General features: G+C 33.8%; 1 protein-coding gene across 1 annotated transcript; it reads right to left on the bottom strand.

Moving 5' to 3' along the window:
- Nucleotides 1-228: 228 nt before the first annotated feature.
- Nucleotides 229-16,641, bottom strand: LOC146531753 (uncharacterized). Its single transcript, XM_085198626.1, has 7 exons — nt 16,556-16,641; nt 16,248-16,351; nt 8,833-8,999; nt 7,164-7,347; nt 6,551-6,690; nt 871-1,090; nt 229-634 (listed from the first exon to the last, which is right to left on the bottom strand). The coding sequence occupies exons 1-7, from the start codon at nt 16,570-16,572 to the stop codon at nt 555-557; spliced, it is 912 nt and encodes a 303-aa protein (XP_085054752.1). The 5' UTR covers nt 16,573-16,641; the 3' UTR covers nt 229-554.
- Between the last annotated feature and the right edge of the window lie 5,164 nt (nt 16,642-21,805).

Below are 21,805 nucleotides of genomic sequence, written 5' to 3' on the forward strand. Positions count from 1 at the left end.
ACGTTTCAAAGATTAGGCTCAAATGAATTCCTTAATACAATAATCTTGTGGCATATCTGTATATTTTCATATTGAGAATTAAACATTGCTTAAAATATACAAAATTATTAATAACTCAAGTTATACAAGTCTTCGGAAAGATGTAATGCTAATATGATTAATCACTACCTACACCTTTTTACATTTTATTTGTTTATATTTGATATGAAAAAAATAAATAATAATAAATTCAATTCTATCAATTATTTTAGCACTTCTTAATAAATCTAGTAATTTAATAATAACGTAGTGTTCTTGTAGACGCTGTTAGATGGAATATGACCTATTTTCTGTCCTTTGATATATTAGATATTTGATCTATTCATATATTTATAGATTTAATTAAATTCACATCGATTGTAAGTTTCATACGCTATCTAATCATATTCCTTACCGTATGGTGCTTATGCATTATTACGATATTGATTATTTTTATGGTTCATAAAAAACCTTGTTGAGGCAATATTTTATATACATTTATTCTAATATCACTTGAAACATATTTAAGCCAAGCCTCATAAGCTCACAGACTTTGATATTTGTCTAAAAGTCCACAACAGTACGAGTACAAAACTTTTGCTTTCAGCGAATGTACCTGTAACAAAATAATAATAAATATATATTTTTTTCATCCGGGGTCGTCGTGGCTCCGTGGAACAGCGTCTTAAAGTAAACGTGACAGTTGTGGGTTTGATGTGGACTCGGGGGGGAATTATTTTCACATCTTCGTTCTGGTAAGAAAACTAAGCTCATTGCGGGCAAGCCTTCCATGGTGGAACCCCCAATTGATAACCAACAATAGCCAAAAAAACAATAAAAACCATTGCATACCTCCATTAGACACATACTTGGACAGTTGCGTCCGCGAGTACACCGTGACGGTCGCGGCCGCGTCCCTCACCACGGGCGGCTCCACGGGCAGGGTCGCCTCGCAGCGCACGCGCAGCGCCCCGCTCGCGGCCGCCGGCACTGCCACGCGCAACACGCGCCAGGACGCGCGCAGCCCGCCTGCTTGGGGCGCGCTTAGCTCGAGACGTTGCCAGGGCTCCGTCTGTGAAATAATATAGTATAGTTAAAAAATATATGGCTGATGACTGTAATTCATTATGATTAGTGTGTCCCTAACTTGACGTTTTATCCCTAGTCTGGTTACCCATCATCAACTTCTTCATACACGGTCTCCGCGTTCAGGGTCAGCTGACGTCTCCCCATTTCTTTTTTACTTTCTTTTTTCCCACTCACTTTTGCCTATTACGAAATAATATAAAAGCTAGTAAGTAAAGTAGTGAGCGGTAAGCCAGTTGTATCGTAGTAACACAAAATAAACACATCATTTACCTAAATTCTATGCTCAGTCACGTGATGTCATGTCATGGTCATGAGACAAATTTGGACATCGGAATGTTTGATTCACATTCGGAGGAATTAATAAAATTGGGTCAAATTCAAATTTCCACCATATAAAAGATATTGTTTCAAATTCGGGTAGAAAGCGAATGATGAAGTGTCTTACACTAGGATTGTAACACTAGGATTGTAAATAAAAGCAGTAGCTATTTGATGATGAATATCAAAAACCAAAAAAAAATGTTTTAAAATTTAAATCTAATGGACTCATGGAATTTAGTTGATAATAATTTTATGTCACTCACTTATAACGCAGTGTTACAGACGTACGTTTTTTTCAATTATAACATATCTTTGAATAAATCAAGAATAATCCGATTTTCTATCTGATTCTCCTTATTTTGGCAAAGTTAACTGAAATATAAATAGAATGAATCTATTTAATTAGATGACCCATCACTATTCTTTATGCAGTGGAGTGCTTAATGTATGCAAGTCCATTAAAAACTTCAGAGTAAATTTGCAATGTTAATATCCTGTTTTTCATTCTAGTACACAGACTAACTAGTAAAAGCATTGTAGAGTGTGTTAACATTTATGGAGGAGTAACAAGTGTATGCTTAAAGTAGTACTTGTACACTTTTAAACTCAACGGTAACGGTAACGTAATAGTTTTTTAGCAAAATATGAACGCAACAATAACATAACAGTTTACCAATTAATTATACAATTGTAAATGTTTTTAAAAGCTTTTATTTAACTTGCAATGTATGTATGTGGGTTCGGGTGAAATCTTAGAGCTCAATTTTGAAGTAGATGTCGTCAACCGATTGAGCTGAAATTTTGTATACACGTTTACTTTGAGTGACAATGCACGATAAAATATGTGACGTCATTCTAAATGTAATATGGCGGACCATGCAAGATGGCGGAATTGTTATTTTTAATGTACTTCTACAATATGGGTATCAAATGAAAGAGCTCGTTGAGAGCAACTCGAAAAATAATGTGATGTCATTCTAAATCCCATAAGGAGGATATTGAAGATAGCCGAGTATCTATTTGGTCTACTTCTACAATATAGTTATTAAATGAAATGGGTCGTTGACCGTAACTCTAAAACTAATGTGACGTTATACTAAATCCAATATGGCGGAACATGTAAGATGGCGGAATAGTTATTATTTATGCACTTCTGCAATATGGGTATCAAATGAAAGATCTTGCCCAGAACTATTAGAAAAATAATGTGACATCACTTGAAATCCAATAGAATCGACATGATTCAAGTTTTTTGTGCTTTCATATAATGAAAGGTATGTTCGTACGATTGAGCTGAAATTTTGTATACACGTTTGGTTTGGATGACAATGCACGATATGGTTTGTGACTTCATTCTAAATACAATATGGTGGACCATCCAGGATGGTGGAATAGCTATATTTCATGAACTTCTATAATATGGGTATCAAATGAAAGGGCTTGTTGAGAGTAACTGGAAAAATAGTGTAACGTCATTCTGAATCCAATATGGCGAACCATCCAAAGTAACAGAATAGTTATTTTTGATGCACTTGTATATTACGGGTATCAAATGAAAGGGCTTCTTGAGAGCAACTTGGGAAATAATGTGACGTCATTCTAAATCCAATATGGGGGACCATCCAAGATGAACGAATAGTTATTATTTTTGCAATTCTGCAATATGGATATCAAATGAAAGGGCTCATTGAGAGCAACTCGAAAAATAATGTTACGTCATTCTAAATCTAATATGGCGGACCATCCAAGATAGCCGAATAGGTAATTTTAGTCTACTTCTACAATATGAATATCTATTGAAAGGGCTCGTTGAGAGTAACTCGAAAAATGTGACATTTTTCTAAATCCAATATGGCGGGACATCTAAGATGGCGGAATAGTTATAGTTATAGTTAGAAACCTTCTTCCTCCTGGCATTAATCCCGGCTATTGCCAGGGTCTGCCTTCCTACTCAACCTACTCCACTTTCCGCGGTCTTTAGCGTCCTCAGTGGTTAGACCATTGGCTCTCATATCCGGCATCACGACATCCAACCAGCGCTTCCTTCGGCGTCCAGGAGGTCTCACTCCAGGAACTGATATAGCAAGGCACTTGCATCCGACTTAGTTCTTAGACCGGCGCGTAACGTGGCCAAACCATCTCAGGCGGCGCTCTTGGAGCTTATCCGCTACGTCACGGACCCCAAGACTACCTCGAACGAATGTGTTGCGTATGCGGTCAGACCGTGTTACGCCGCACATCCACCTCAGTATCTTCATTTCCGTGACGTGAAGCTCCTGAGTGTGCCGAGATAGTGCTGGCCAACATTCGCTGCCGTATAAAAGAACCGGTCGTATGATGCTCTTGTATAACAGTCCCTTGAGCTTGGCGGTTTTCTTCGGTCACACACCACACCAGTGACCTCCCGCCATTTGGCCCAGGCAGCACTTATCCGGCCATGGACATCGTGATCGATGCCTCCAGACTCGTGAACAACGGATCCAAGGTTCCTGAACTTTTCTGACTTAACGGCTGGCTCAGGACCTATAAGAATCGTGCTCGAGTCCGGGCTCCCGCAGGCCATGTACTCGGTCTTCGACACATTTAGTTTAAGACCGCCGTTCTCAAGCGTACCCTTCCAGAAGTTCACTTTACGCTCCAGCGGCAGTCGGTTCTCGTCAATGAGTGCTGTGTCGTTGGCATACATCATCAGCCATGGAGGCTGCACTATATTGAATAAGAACGGACTAAGAGTCGAGCCCTGGTGAACCCCCACTGTAATCAGGAAGGGTCTAGTGTCGCCACCAGCATTCCTAACCATAGAAGAGGAATCGTGGTACATGTCTCTAGTGTGAGAAACCTAGCCAGTGATAACTAAAAAGTAAAAAATAAATTATAAGCAAAAAATCATTTTTAGAAAAAGCTTTTATTTAAACGCTTTAAAAAGGAGAAAATAAAATTTGTCTTTTAAATTTTAACTATCAATTCATAACCTCATTGTACACTATTTATATGATCATAAAAGCTTGTCGCGCGATTTACTTGTGTAACTAAACTAGTACTAATTTAATTATATAAAATCTGCTAAGTTTCAATTTTTTAAGTGTCAATTTAATTAAATATTGATTAACGCGACAAGCTTTTATGATCATATAAATTGTGTACAATGAGGTTATGAGTTGATAGTTAAAATTTAAAAGACACATTTTATTTTCTCCTTTTTAAAGCGTTTAAATAAAAGCTTTTTCTAAAAATGATTTTTTGCTTATAATTTATTTTATTTACTTGTGAATATTATAATTTAAATTAAATTTCAGATCACTATTGATTTCTACTTTTACAAAAAAAATGTACGAATATTTTGAAAAAATCAGTTGTAATGAGGTTTTGCTAGTTTTGCTTAAATGGATATACACTTGACCTGCCTGCGGCTTCGTCGGATCTAACTTCACAATGATTTTAAGTATGTGTAAGGCAAAGAAACCAAGAAAATTGTACACACCAAAGAATAAATATATTTATAGCATTAAAACAGAGTCATAAAATACTTAAATATAACATTAAGTTTCATATTTATTGCCATCACATTTTATGGCAATCCGGTTTACGGTTTCATAAACACCACAAAGTGCCTTTTTAGGATCATTACAATCTCACTTCACGATATCCTGGGATATCCGTAGGGCATGTAGGGCTATATATACATATTTCTATATATCCTACATTTTAAGATTACTGAAATTTGGCTTGTACGTCCCTTGGGGAAACTATCCCTACATTTGCCCATTTTATCACAAAGAGTCAGATATAGTTTATATTAATTTTGTTTTCTTTAAGCTTGTTATTCAACAACTATATTCCTTTTAACTAACTAACTGACTATCTTTAATCATATAATTTCCCTTTCAATTCACAGTTCATGATAGTGCCCGGAGTCGTATAATAGCATTCAATTTATTCCAACAAAGGCGCTCTATCAAGATTCACCGAGATGTCCATCCACTGGTGTATGTCGGAGAAACTAAACAACCATTTAATTTTCAGGCCAGTCGTGGCGTAGGGGCACAAAATGTGAATGTAACCGTGACTGGTTGTAGGTTTTATGTCTACTCGAGGAAATGAAATATTTATTTAAATTTATATTTCCATTTCTTCGCTCTGGTCTCAAAGCTAAGCGAGGCGTTGAGTTCCGCCACTCAACACGCAATGTCTTTTTTTCACGCATAAGATAATCATTACGCTCACAACATTAGTAAGATATCAGAAAAGTTAAAAATATTCTATTTATAAAGTATATTTTTTTTTTCTGAATATGCCAACTTTTCCATATCACCGTTCCCTAATGAGTGACGGCATAAGGAGGTCACATACAACAAACATACTCCTCCTCCACCTCCGTATATTCTAATGAGCACATTTTGTTATTAGTTCATTTCCAGGTACTTACAAAGTGAAACCACATATGTGTTCTGGTAACATTTTTTTCTATTCTTTTATCTTGTTTTATAGGTAATGCTACTTTTTCTAGAGAATAGCTGTATTGTAGTTCTTATTCGGAATTTTATTTAGATTAGTTGTAAGTTTAATAATAATTTCAATGTAAATAATATTTATTATTTAAAAAAGTGAGGATTATTATTTTATGGTGCAAATTTGGTTGACGGTAGACTTATCTAAGAAAGTTTTTTCTCGGTTTAGGATGAATTCGGCAACGTCAGCTCTATATCATTTTTGAAATAGGTTGCAAATTATTTATAATTACTTTTATTTACAAGAACAGCGTTAATATGATGAGGCAACATATTCAATCCATTATAGTCATAAATATTTTCATTTCATCAGCATCATGCTCTATCATATCTCGCGTTGTAGGCAGAGCGAGCCTAGTGTTAAGACACTCCACTCCCCACTTTCCGCCTAATTCAGGAGGATTTTCTCGACACCAGAAAGAAATGAAAATATTAAATATTTCATTTCTTTTTTGCGAGTCAAACCCACAATCTGTCGCGTTTACAGTGACACGCCTGAGCTCCTGCGCGACGATTGGCTTCATATGTGCTAGAGCTTCAAATATAATGTTTAATACTTATGCACCAAAACAATTATCATTGATAGACTAAAAATATTATAATCATATACATACCTTCGCAATCTCATCGTCTATGTACCAATTAATATCAGAGGGCGGCAGGGAGTAGTCAGAGGAGCAGTTGAGCAGTACCTGCTCGCCGGGCCTCACTAGTGTAGGAGCGCCAAGTATTGTGGGGTCCTTGTGCGGCATTGCTGCGAGGGAAATGGACTTCAGTACGAAAATTTATATAAATGTAATTTCAAATCCGCTAACGAGTTGAGTTGAGTTCATTACGAGTTAGTTGCCTTTGGGTGTTCGCAAATTGTTACGAACAATTGAGCTTCTTTATTTTTTTTATTGTGGAACTGGAGAAAGGTAAAAAAATTTTCATGGAGTTTTTCCGGAACGCATTTTTGTCATTTTTTGAATTTTATTTTTTGGCTATAAAAATTGTTCGTTAATTGTCTTATCAAACAGCATTTATTAGAATAATTAAGTAACAAGGATTAAGCTAACATATTAAAAAAAAGCTATTCAGAAATGATTATCAATAGCATGGAAAAACAAAGTTCGCAATTACGAATCTATAGGGTACTTTTCGTGGACTTGCGGTTATGAAATTCGGCACAAAATGAGAACTTACAATACAAATAAAAGGCAAAATCCAAATGTAAAATTGTCTCACCAACTACAGTCATATGTTTCGTCTGCCTCGCTATCTGGAACTTGGGCCCCTCCGTGGACACCTCGCACGTGTAGGCAGCTCTCGCGGCGACGGGCGGCGGCATGACGCGCACCGTACACGAGTCCTCTTGGCAGTCGCCGCCTTGCACCATTATACCGGTCACGTTGAACAGCCGGATTGGAACCTGCGGAGATATTCATTGCTTAGTTCAACATATCCTATAAACCATAATGTGGGACCAAATTTTGATATAATGGAGTCTATCAATGTTAAAAATAAGAGTTCAATATAGTATTCATATATAATTAATGCAGTATCTAGGACAGTTGCAATAACTATTCAAGAATATTTTATTATGTATATATATGATACACTTATAGCGTTCAACTATTTTTCTCTTTCCTTAGCTTACCTTAGCTCTCCAAAGAATCTACATGCCAAATTTCACCTATAAAATTATTTATTTTTGCCTAAATAACTATACTCATTTGAAAAAATACATTTACATAGACAGATAGTTCATATTTGTATCCTTAGAAGAAGCTGGATAAAAATATGTATCTATGCAAGTATTAGATGCAAGAAGCATGATTAGTAAGCAGATTACAAATCAGATTTGAGAGAAACACATGCAATGAAACTCTGGTATTTTTGGAAGTAACTTTTCAATTTATATAAAGTGACTTCTTACGTATAATTCAAATGCTTTTAACGGGACGTACCTCCTGTATGTAGTGTACTTACGTTCTTTTAAGAGTACTTTTAGTAATAAAAGTTTGAAATTTCCTCTCTGTGAATATATTAAAAGTGATATTATTGACTTAAATACATTCCGCGGTGCAATTTCATTTCACGTTTTGTTGCCATTAAGCTATAATAAACTAATAGTCCGGCCTCGGCTTCGCTCGCTTCAAATACGAATTATTTATCTTGGGAACTCAATTATGTTTATGTTATTATACATGCTCAAGGCGTTATAACTTCTAATGTATCTGTGTCAAACTTAAAGAAAACTGCACTAAAATATTAGCGTAGTTTAAAAATAGTTAGTACACGGATAATAACACTTCGAATCAAGTTTCTTTTATATTTATACTATATATAGATAACAGTTTTAACCTATTAAATATTACAGGTAATTTATATACATTTATTACTAAATTCATATTAAATTAATTTGGTATTCGCATAATACTTAAATTCTCGAAGTGACATCACCACGCGTGAATTAATCTCAACTAATAAAAAGGAAACATGCAATGCAAGCAGGTCATTGCAGATTGTACGAAATAGGTCACCTTCGAAACATTAGTTTGATTTCTTGGGGGGTTTCACAGCGTTTCAAAGCAAAAAGCATGTAGATTTGCTATTTATAAGAGTTACATTTACCACTCAATATATATTTTTTTATTTTTGGGGTGTTGCCTATTTACCAATATTTTTGGATAACGCTGCAAATTATCAGATATATGTGTAACCTATTTTTTAAATTATAATATAGTATAGGAACTAAGTAAACTAATTAATATATTAACTGCACATACAATTTATATAGATATCATGGTTATTTCAGCAGGTAAACGCTAATTAACGTTTTCAATGTTAACATATCAAAGTCAAGTTAGTGAATGATCTAGGGGAAAAGTCAGTTAGTTCATATCAAAGTTACCTGCTGCGAGGGTCTGTATCTGAATATCTCGTGCATGTCTCTGTACCACTTGACGGAGTGTAGTCTCTGGTCGTCCATCTGGAAGTGACAGCTGAGCTCAGCCGCGCGCCGAGGGTCCGCGTACAGCGGGACCTTCAGCTGAGTTATTTCATGAGCTGATGTTAGCGCTGTAACAAATTATAAAGAAATTATAATAACATGTAATTAAGTTTGTGCAAAAATAAGTTTTGGACTATATTTTACATTTTATATGTTGGATGGAACACCAAAACAATTGTATTTTAAATAATGACTTCAGCTAATTGGACTCACTATTATAACAACTGAGTATATACAAAGATATAAATATAAAACATAACAAAAATTTATTCACTTATAATTAAATTTATACACTATTAAAATGGCGATAATATTTTTTTATCTGTGTAAGTATGAAGGTCGATATACCACAATATTGCCTATTGTGATAATTGTGTATTTGAATTCGATAAATATTGTTCTTCAAAAATGGAGAATTAGAAAGTATCGGATTAAATTATACAAATTCTTTTTTTGCGGGATATTAAACAAAACTAAATTGTAACTACACTGATGTAGGGGTATTGCACTAGTCTTATTATATTCTTTGTAAACACGCTAAATCAGCGCCCTGAATTTATTCGCTACAAATGCAATTATGAAATAATGTTACACTATTGTTTTTGTAGCGTATAAATAACCGAATTAAATATAGAATAAAAGAGTTGAATATAAGGTCTCGTCTGATTAACATCGCCACAATACTCGTTGCCCACACTGACAAAAGATCACTATCGAATAAATTGGTTATTTTTTAACAAGATCCGTTAAAAGCCAAATTTTTTATTTTAAATAAACCATCATCTTGGAACACTGTTTTTATGTTTCGCAATTTCATTTAGACCGTTTTTAATTAAAACGTAAAAATGACTTATTTCGTGTTGTCGTTTAAAATTGTAAGACGCAAAATTAATATTTATTCTACGGCTCTCGTTTCGGTAGATCCAATGTAGTATTATTTTATGAAGTCACTTAGTTCTTCCGAGGTATTTAAAAAATGTTAATTTAATTATTTTTGGCAGGTCGTTTTATACTGGGTCCCATTTTTCGACCAATTTTTGAGATATTGCGTGTTAAGTTTAGATACTCAACACCGCAGTTTCATGATGCTACTCTAATTTTTTATTTAATTTTTGAGGTCAGGAACACAATGGTGAGACTGCAACGCGACGGTTATGGGTTCGATACCCACTCGGGGGAACGAATTATTGTTTATTAATAATAATTTCTTAGCTCTCGAACCAAGGCAAAAGCCTAGCGTTGAATTCCGTCACTCATCATGTAATGCCTTGAAGAATTCGGCGAAAAGTGAGGAATGGACTGTTTTAACACTAAGGTACCCCTGCCTACTCTGCTATCAGTGAGACGAAGCTGATTGATTACATTCATCATTTAGAAGTATCATAGAACACGCTATACTGCTAACAACATATTATTGTTTTAGTAAAGCTAACATTATCATACTGAACGGTAGACACTTAGACAGTATTCCGAGGCGACGTAGCTGAGTCGTTCTTAGAGAAACATCACGCATGCTAAAGTGCCTTCAACATTTACACAAACGGCACGACGTCGCGTCGTCAGGGCGTATTTTAGAAACGTAAGCTTAATGGATGAATATATAAACCAAACTTAATAGATATTATACAAAAACTAAGATATCGAAACTACAGCTTTACATTTAACAAATTAACTAAACGTAAAATACTCTCTATACCCGTCTCTATATACCCAGTCTATGGTCATCAACCTGGAGCTTGATATAGTAAAAGCGGTCCTTCTTCTTATGAAACTACGGTTAGGTAAGGTAACTGTGTTTTAAAAAGGTTCGATAAAGCTCCGTCAAGAAAACAATTTCAAAACTTAGGTATAATTAAAAACCGTAAAAACGTAACTGAATTTATACTTAGAGCAAAGACAAAATCCATTTAACCTCAATTTTCAAAGCGAAACAGTAATAGAGTCGAAAGCTGTAATTGTAAGACAAAGTTGAAGAAGAACCGTTGAAGAAATCGACCGAACCGAAACCGATGAAGAACGCAGACCCTAACGGAGATTACACTGACAGTCTCGACAAAGTGAATTTCTGCTGAAATAAACTTCTGTGGCTAATTTTTTCCACTCAAATAGCAAGAAATATATACAGAGCAAACGTAATAAACGATGGTAACAAATGTTTGCAAAGATCACGTGGCTCAAACAAACATGCAATTACTTGGGTTGACTTATTTTGATGACTTTTCTATGAAGAACATCTGGATATTATGTAAATGTATTTTTTTGGAGAAAAATATTTTATAAGGTAAATATAGTATATTTATGACATCCACTAACCCGCCTCAATTTTATAATTTGGATCATATATTAATTTATATTCTAATTCTATACTGTGAGTTTAGTTCTAAACCATTATCCTCAAAATATATGGAATTTTGATACAGGTAAAATCAATAAGAGAACTAAATACAACAAAATTTACCAATTCTTTCATATGTATAATTTGATAAGCATTTTAATTATAAAAAAACCAACATTTATTTACCATAACAATTGAAGATAAAAGATCGGCCATTTTACACTGAGTCTTATCTAAATTGAAAATCTTCTGAAGTGGCATCTCGCTTGCTCTGAAGCATATATTTATTGCCATCGTTATTAACGAGAACAATAAAATTTATATAGCAATATTATGTAACTATATAGAATTATTAACAAAAAAAGACTTCAAACAACGTAAACTAAAAAGTAAAAAATAATTTTGTCATAGATACCATTGTCAGAAATCAAAGCTAGTTTTAAAATAAAAAAACGTCAAAATTGGTTCACCCAATTTCTGAGGTAACAAACATAAAAAAAATACAGTTAAATTGATAACCTCCTTTTCTCACAGAAGTCGGAAAAAAATGTTAGCGTTCTGTATTTCTCCTTTTCGCGCAATTTTCGTAAAAAGGGGTCCAAAGTTTTTATAATCACGAATTATATTATCTTCTCACAGTATTCTGCATATAGCAGTGAATATAGGGTCAATCCAATGTTAATTTAACTAAAATATTCCGTTCTCCGTCTTGAAACAGCAATAAAATTAAAACAATCATTTTCCCCTCGTGGGATTTGAACATGTAGCCACCAATTCTACTAATTTGATACGTAGGTGGTATAATAAGTCTGTGACAGTATAACGGGACATGAGAAATTTTAGATCTTAATGTATGAAAGTGGAATATTATCAATCTAAATGATTCATTTGGACTTCCTCGCTTTGTTCACGCTTATATGATATTACATCATTGTTCTGGAATGAACTTGTACTGCGATACGTTGCTTCTTATGTAAATAGGAATTTAAAATTATATTTAATATCGTAGTTGAATTTAAATATAATTCTATAGATATAACTAAATCATGTATTAGAATTTTTAGTGAAATAAAATACATCTAATTCATAAAAAAAATAATTCTTATTATAAAAATGAACAAATCTTTCAAAGTAATACCAGTTCACTTAGAATTTCAGATTTTTATTATTATTATTATTATTACTTATACATATAATTGAATTGTAGTTTCTATGGTGTCTGTACGTGGGAGATAAATCAGGAAAACTGTTACTGGTGGCATTTATCAACGTTATAGAACTCAAAACAATGATTTTAAAAATTTACACTATTTTTATTTGGCAAGCTTATTTACTAATTAACACTAACTTTATACATTTAACAACGCTTAAATTAAAAAGTTTGGAACTTCATTTTCACAAGCTGAGTTATTTTTTTAATTTAAAGTTAGTGCAGTACTGAACTGACAGAATTAAGGCGCAAAGTTGGGATCGTGTCAAAAACTTTTACGGTCATTGTATATACGTGAAAGCCGAAAGGGTCACACCTAAACAAAGAAAAAACTGAATTACTCAGTTTTATTATTGTTTTTTTTTGGCTTCATACTGTTGTGACACGAATAGCGGCGTAGGCAGAAGGAACTTGGGAACCTAGTGTTAAAATACATCGATCCTCATTAAGACACTTCTATTCTCCAATTCCCGCCTAATTCCTGAGGTACTACGCGTGGAGAGTAGTAACTCAACGCCGCGCTATGCCTGGTTACCAGAGGGCGGAAATTTAAATATTTATTTCCCAGCGTATTTTCTGCGAATACACGTTGACGAAAAAAGAAAATACCACTTCTAATATTAATTTATCAAATTAATATAACAGAAAATAATGGTTTTTAAATAAAGCTTTTCTATATTTCCATAATATTGATATTAACTACAAGTGATCAAAATCGTATGCTAGAAAATAGTATCATCAATATTATGGAAATATTAACGTTATATTTCTTAGTTCGTTAAGTAAAAAGCTAAAGAAAAATAGTTATATAATTAACTTAACAATGCAATTCAATCCCTTTATATTTTTATGAACTTATTTACGATAATACAGCTTTATAATTTATTCCTCAAACAGAAATTCCAGTCCATTTACTCTACTTTAGCACTTTGGTTCGACGGAGGGAAAGAAATGCTTTTAATAAAAGTAATTTCGGAACAAATTTACTCGATATGCCCAGGATAAAGGATGAATAATAATTATGGAGGGTTGCCAGTGTAATTTGCTTAAGTTCCTTTCTGAGGATAAACGGCGCGTTGAGCAATTATTATTATTCAAATATCGATAAATTTATTACGTCCTCAACTACGTCCGCTCAAACAGTACGGTTACTTACTACTTATTATTTATCTGATTTCTGAATGTTATATTTCAACCTTTTGGGAATATGTTTTTGTGCGCAAATTTTTCTAACAGATACCTATAAATTTTTATTATTTTATTTGTATTGCAAGTTCTCAGTAAAGCCTCGTAACCTAATATTAGTTCTGTAAAACTTAAAAGGCCATTACAGTCAGCTTGCTCACAAACTCTTTCATCTCTATTTCTATACATTCTAGACGCTGAATTCTGGAGCAGTTTGAACTGCGCAGTGAAAATAATCGCAGAAGTAAAGTACAATCGTCAACTGGCCGAGTGCCAGAAACACAAACACGGTATGGTAGGGTTACATCGTGATAGAATTAACAATTTAACCTTTCATCGACAGTTCATATGTCACAGACAAGCAAATAAAATACAATCGACAGGTATTGTGTATCTCAAAATTTATCAGACCATATTTTTAATTATCACATAGCAAATTCTCGTTTGTTTTCAGGTTGTTTGTTATATTTTATTTGATAACACGAACATGTACATCTACGAGGCGAAGCACGGTGTTGAGTCCCGCTTTAATTTAAGTAAGAAGCTTTCTAATGATGACGAATAAATTATATTTTTATTATATTTTCTGTATGATAAATGCTATTCTATGTACATTATTTATTTTGTTTATTTAAACTTTAATGCCACGAAGAGTGGATGATATGCTGCGGGTACATGTACCTACTAGGAACTAAGTTAAGCATCAAGGTAGATACCGATCATTGCGTGTACTTACCGTAACATGTACATGTTGGACGTCAAAATTATAATAATGTCTAGATATTTCATACAAGAATAATTCAACAGTTCTCCTCACTATATATTTTAAAAATATTAAAATTCACTCATTCGTTCGACGTGCCCAAACCAGCTCAGCAGGTTCTTCTTCATTCACACCGTGACATCCTCGCTAGTACCTGCCATAAAACAGCTTTAATTTCTAATAAATGTTTTAAATTCCATCAATTCAAATACAATATACAAAATTCCATTTTAATATTCACAATAGCATAAAACTACGTCGAGCTAGTAAAAAGTGAGCAAATACCGACCGCCATCATTCAAATGGCCTCATTTCCATGATGCACCCCAACCGCTCTTAAGAGAAATTGCAATTTACTTTATTGTTCACGATGTAATATGGAATATGTCGTAGAAATTTTACTTACACTAAGAAAAAGATAATAGCTCTAAGGATTTCACAAGGACTTTGTTAAAAATAAAACAAAATAAAAAAATGTATTTAGATAACAACACTTACGCGTCTTATCAGTAGAACATAATATAACAAAAGTACTAATTAGTAGAAGGGTACTGCGTACTGATTGATAGACACAAATTAACTGTGCAATATAATCTATATATATAAAATCGAAAGGTCACTCACTTATCACGAAATCTCAGAAACTACAAGTGCTAGAAATCTCAAATTTTGCATAGGAGTTATTTATAGGACGTAGGTGCTCGCTAAGACGGGAATTTGCAATATTCGACTTCTAAGGGGTTGTTTTTAGGGTTGAAAGTTTGTATGAAACTTCGTTACTACAAATGTTAGGAGTCTCAAATTTTGCATAGACCTCACTAGGACGTAGGTACTCATGAGACAGAAATTAATAATAACGTAGTTCACGCAGGCGAAGCCGCGGGCGGGCCGCTATACTATACTATGTCATAAATATAATAAACAAGGGAAAGAACGATGAGTTTTGATACAATCACTTAAAAAAAGGTAACTTTTGTTTCTTAATTTCATTTTGTTAAAATGTTAATAGTTATGAGAAAAATACAATGACATTTAACTTTCTGCCAGACGCCGGAAAGACAGAATTTATTCAATTCCACCAATCGATGAGTTTTCATTAAAATGCATATTTTAATTATTTTAAAAGAGATAACGAACTCCGCGAACATTGGTCTGAGTTCTGGACTTTAACGAGATTACAATAGACCGCCTCTATAACCACATTTACTGTAACCCTCTTACATAAATATTGAATACTTGCCTTAAAATTTGAAAGTAAATTTTAAATATAGTACATTGTATAATTCGTATATAATTCATTCATTATAAACTCAAAGATGAAGTAGTTAATAACTTTGGATCATTTTGGATTTTTTGCATTTTTTAACCATAAATTATAGAAAAACTAAAACATATTGTTAGTTGAACAACCACTACAATATAAAACAAGTACATGATAAGATATTTGGATAGAGCTAAATAATAATAGGTGTCATTAGTTTACAGAAAGGCAAACATATTTGTTATTAATATAAATATTGCAAGTTATGTGTATAATATGTTAAGACCGTCATGGCGCAGAGGTACAAGGCTGTTGCAACACGGCGGTTGTTGGTTCGATCCCCACTCGAGGGAATGAATTGTTTTTATTAATATTTATATGTTCGCTCTGGCACCAAGGCAAAAAGCATTAGGTTCCGCCACTCAACACGCTATGTCTCCAGAATTTGGCGGAAAATGAGGAACAGAGTGTCTTAACACAAGGTTCCCTCTGCCTATCCTGCTATGTGTGCGATACAGCATGTAGCTTTTTTTAACTTCATTATCATAAAATAGGTACTTACCTTTGAAAAGCGCTGCCACTATTAAAATTTTCATTATCACGTTTTGGAGCACTGTACTCATTATATAATGTCTATAGTTGCACCTCACAAGCACATCTGTCAAACTAATGACATATTAACATATTAACATAAATAAAATAATCACAAAAATAATTTTCTTCTCTTCATTTTAAATAGCACGTACTATAGAAAACACGATAATATAGAAAAGAGTTTAGTTAAAGAATCGCGGTCAGAATAAGTATTTTCAGTCAAAAATTTTCAACAAATATATAATGTTGTTGACAAGCGCATAGTTTACGAGTTACCGTCGTCCATATTCCATCAGAAGCCAGAGAGAATATCGAGGAGCGAGTCGTGCTTCCCGCTCTGGGTCCGTTAGTCGAGTGTCCTGGGTTTTCCCGCTAGGCGCTAGGGCAACGTCATGCGCGGTGCGATCTCTTCAAAGGGTCCTCAAATTTTTAAACTTTAATAAAACGTGATCCAAATTCCAATTAATTATTATTCCTAAGTTAAAAGTTTCAAATAAAATTGATTATATTAATTGAAATGTTTGATTTGATTTAATTTTAACCTTTACACGATCTTGACGTAAATTATTTTGACAGATGGACTGACGTACAAGATTCCTATATTTTTTTTTATATGTAAGCACAGAGCAATAAACACACCCTCAGTGCCTTTATCGGCAATCAAAATGTTCGTACAGACACAATCCAATTATAGGACACTACGACCGGACGAGAGCGAGGAGAGTCGTTGACGCCGCCGCGGTCGCGCTCTGAGAATATCATTCTGATAGTTACTATGTGATAAAATGTTATTTATTGCGAATCATATACTTCTCACTATATTATTACTGTGACACAATAAAATTGTTCATATCCAATTTTATTTAAATAACAAAGTTGTTTATATCCAATAATATATGTAGATTTGTGTTTCTTTATTTCCTTGACTGACTGACGTGACTTGTTGTGGTTCCCCACTGGAGTAAATGAAATATTTATTTAAATTTATATTTCCATTACTTCGCTCTGGTGTAGAGGCAAAGCGCGCGGTGTTAAGTTCTGCAACTCAACACGTAATGCCTCCAGAATTCGGCGGGGAGTGGGGAATGGAGTATCTTTATACTATGTTCCCTCTGCGTTCTCTGCCGCGTGAGGGATACAGCGTGAAGGTGATTAAAAGTTTATTCAGTTGAACGTTAACACGTTACACCTACTACTGGTACTACTGGTATATCTTCATTACTACTACACTACTGGGACTACTGGTATATCTTCATTTTCTTTTGTATTGGATATTCCATTGATTTAAAAAGGCTATATAATATCACATATTTTTTGTGTAGCCCATAGAGGGTTACATCGAACTCTGGTCAGAATTATCTCAAGCACTAGATTGTGTCTTTCAATACGACAGACCACGCGGGCAAAGCCCCAGGTAAAACTAGTTTTATATAATATATTTATGATTCTATTAAATATACGTGTATTATTTTATAAAGCTTTATCATATCTGAATGCGAATAGAAATGCATACAAGTAGGTATTTAATTTAGCAGTTCATTCATAATTTTCTATATTTATACTCGTTATAATGGGTGGTAGAGGCCTCTATGAATCTTATAGCGTTTTTCAACCTGGTGAACTTTTATATGTCTTTGTGCCCGTGCCGGCTAGCGGGGCCTTCATTTTGCAATTAGCACATTTTACACAAGATTCGTACAAAGAACTCGCTTTTACAAAATCCTCTTTTACATTATACTTGATTTATGACAAAGGCATAGTCTGTAACATTATTATTATTTCTATTTTGGATTGCCTTTTATGTTCACTGCTTAACATTTAATGCCTCGAATCTAAACGAAAAGAGGATAACGTAGAAAACATATTAATATAATTGAAATATATAACACTATTATAAAATACACCAAAAATAACTCAAATTTTGACGTCATATTACAGCAGAGCAGTATAAGCGTATAAAATGTACCCCAGACTATAATCACATTTTAAAAATTAATGGGTTAAGTGCTTACATCTTGGCGTCCTTCCAAATTATCCTGCAGGCGTAGGTACTTGTGCTCGCGCGTAACTTTCATATTCTTATCTCAACTTTAACTTTCCATAGTTCTTCATATTCTTGAATATTTAATATGTAATCATGTAATAAGCATGCCAACGAGATGCAATTTTTTTTTCTTATTTTGTTTTTCTGAAGGTTTTCCGCAATTCTACTAATCTAATCTACTAGCAACCCGTTTGCGCTGTAGACGCGACAGGTTGTGACTTCAATTCCCATCTAAGGAAATAAAATATTTAATATTTTCATATCCTCGCTCTAATAACGAGATAAAGCGCGGCGTTAAGTTCTGCCACTCAACACGCAATGAGCCAAGAATTCGGGGGGAAAATGAGAAACGGAAGTGTCTTGATAGGAACGGAGTATCTTAACACTAGGTTTCCAAGTTCCCTCTGTATATCCTGCTATGCACGGGATACAGCGTAAGCTAGAGAAAAACATTATTTTATTGTAAATTATTGAAATGTACTTTGATTAATAATTAAACAACAGTCATTTCTCTGAGTGAATTTTTCATAACACAAACATCGCATCACCTAATCTAGCATAAAACATCCATAATAGATTTGTTAAAAAAGAAAAGAACGCCGCTGTACCTACACAAAATCTTCTCATATCCCACATTGAACCGGGACAAAAGGAAAGATTTCGACACGCTTGCGGTCGACGAGGAAAATTTCAAATACGAAAAGGAGCTTGCCAGACATGAAATTACAGCCTTTGGGATTATGCGTTTGCTTGAGAATGTTATAAAGTAGATTATTTTCTGTTTTGCTTTGTTCGTGGAATATGACTTAACTTAATGGTTATAATTTTCTTGTTTCATTTATTTCGCGAGTATAATTGCAGCAGAGAAGATCTAGTGTCTAGATACTCTGATCTCTGCTTTTCGAATTTGAAACATTGTGTGTTGATTAGGGAAACTTAACGTCGCAATTGGTCTCACCAGAATGGGGAAATAAATAAAACATTTCCCTGAGTGGAGATATAACCCACAATCGAGAAATATGTATAATTTTTAAAGTATATTAATAAAATGATAACGTTGTCTGAAACGGGACGCGAACGGAAATTCTCCTCCGATTACACAAACAAGCTTATTTAGTTAAATATAAATATATAAAAATTGTAAAATAACCCATATTGCAAGAAAACAGGATACATTTCAACAAATTTAATCATCGTCTCAAGGAATCCTATCCAATTTAAATGTATCTCGATTGTTAACCCTAAAATATAATTGTTTTTTTTTTATGTAGGTACGTACCTACGCAAGCAGGTCTTTAGTTTATATAATTTGCATTCATTTTCATACATTGAAAGATTTTTTAAAATAAATTATTAATAAACGTACCAAACTATATGAAACAACACGTGAAAGTAATAAAATAAAACGAATTAAAGTAAAGTTATATTATGAGTACAACCTACTTAAGTACTAAACCCAGCGCCAAATTATAGCGATTTCAAATGTCATCAGAAGTTTTCATAAGCAATAAAGAAATCCACAAATATGATAAATGCGGGCCGTTGAGGCCGTGGTCGCGCAGGGGCACAAGAGTGTGACTGTAACGCGACGGTTGTGGGTTCGATGCCCACTCGAGGAAATAAATAATTATTTATTAATATTTTAGGTACTTCGCTCTGGTGTCGAGGCGAAGCGCGGCGTTGAGTTCCTCCACTCAACACATTGCTTGTGATTGCCTCTAGAATTGGGTGGAAAGTCGGTAACGGAGTGTCTCAACACTAGGTTTTGCCTGCCTACTCTGATTGTGCGGTGATATAGCGTGAAGCTGGTTTTATTCCTAAAAATCTTTTTAAAACCAAGTTTTTATTTAAATTGTAAGTTGTATGAAAATTAAAATAATAATTGTGAAAGAATGTAGTGCATGTCAAAAACGGAGAATTAAAGCTGAATATTTTTGTAGCGCGAGCTTACAAGATTTCACACACACGAACTAACAAGGCAATTTAAATGAAAGCTTTTTAAAAAATTATATTATTTTGAGACTGAGGTGATCTACTTATATATTTTTTTATATTAGAACCAAGAAAAAATATATGGGCATTTGATACTCTACATACGAGTACTAGAAGTATGTACGAGAAGGAAAAACTAGTATAATCCTTCTTATTCATTCTTTATTTGAGGTAGTAAAAATATTTACTTTAATTTATTACTAAGATGGTATAAGTTTATAGCTTTTATTTTGAAAGTCGAATGCTTTTGAGATAATAAATCAACAAAAATGCATTATTCATATATGTTATTGCATACGTTACCATAGAGATGCTGAAAGGAAGTTTCTGAAATGGTCGTTGTTTCATATTTATCTCCGGTAGATTATTTAACACAAAATAATACGATGAAGTGATATACAGTATGTTATAAACACATTTACATTGTATATATATTTTTAATAGTTGTTACTTATATTCTACGTGATCAATATAAATATTATATCGTCGGCTTAGAGGGCAAACCAGCCAAATCTGTTTTTGTTTTTATACACTCCTACAAAATTATTTTTTCTTTTTTTTTATATAATAGAGAATACAAATCAATTTTTTCAATTGTAAAAAGCTTCTGGTTATACATATGTATATACTCATAGTTTTTAAAAAAAATGTTGTCTCTCCTGATAAGTCGCTTAATAGTCTGTTAGTAGATTTACGCTTTAAGCCGACAATATAGTACAATTTTTCGTATTTTCAAGCAAACTAAAAAGATCTTAGTTATATGTCTAGCTATATACTATAATAGTGCATTTACTATGTTAATAGTGTAAGTATATAATTGAATACAAAAACAACAACTGTATTACCGAAATACGCAGCATATATAAAGCGAGTCTTCCGTAAATGTTGCCAATTGGCTGAAACGGGCCGCGCCGTCGTAAACACGAGCGACTAGTCTCGAAGATAATGCCCGGGAGAAAACCTAAGTGTACGGGAAAAGGGGAAGCGTCGACCAACATATACTGTCAATTTGAATTCCAGCAGGTATAGAGAAATCTTGTTAAAGGAACTGGTTTTTCATATAATATATTAATTTTCATTCCAAGAATAAAATCTACGAACACAAAACATATAATTTTAAGGGCACGCTGTATCTTGCACACAATAGGGTAAGCAGAGGAAACCTAGTGTTAAAACACTCCGTTCTTCACTTTCCGTCGAATTCTGGAGACATTGCGTCTGGAGTGGCGGACCTTAACGCCGCGCTTTGCCTCTATACCAGAGCAAAGAATTAAAAATATGAATGTAAATAAATATTTCACGACAATGTCGAGCGGGAATCGGACCTACAACCAGTCGCGTTTACAGTTACACTTGGCGCCCCTGCACTACAACTGGCCTCATGTCAATGATAATGTCTTTTTCCTCTAAGAACTTCCTCACTCTATGAAAGTCTTTTTATTAAAATCAGTATGGCTTCAAAGTGTAGAGCCCCTTTAAGACGCAAGTCA

Source organism: Heliconius melpomene, chromosome 15 (genome assembly GCF_056956725.1).
Source record: "Heliconius melpomene rosina isolate 202511_hmr_F chromosome 15, ASM5695672v1, whole genome shotgun sequence".
Classification (NCBI taxonomy): Eukaryota; Metazoa; Arthropoda; class Insecta; order Lepidoptera; family Nymphalidae; genus Heliconius; species Heliconius melpomene.

What these genes read in the sequence shown, in the direction of transcription:
- LOC146531753 (XM_085198626.1), bottom strand. An exon ending in AGTGGCAGCGCTTTTCAAAG is followed by an intron (nt 9,000 to 16,247) that starts GTAAGTACCTAT and finishes AATTTGTTACAG; the next exon opens with CGCTAACATCAGCTCATGAA. An exon ending in GAAACATATGACTGTAGTTG is followed by an intron (nt 6,691 to 7,163) that starts GTGAGACAATTT and finishes TTTCCCTCGCAG; the next exon opens with CAATGCCGCACAAGGACCCC.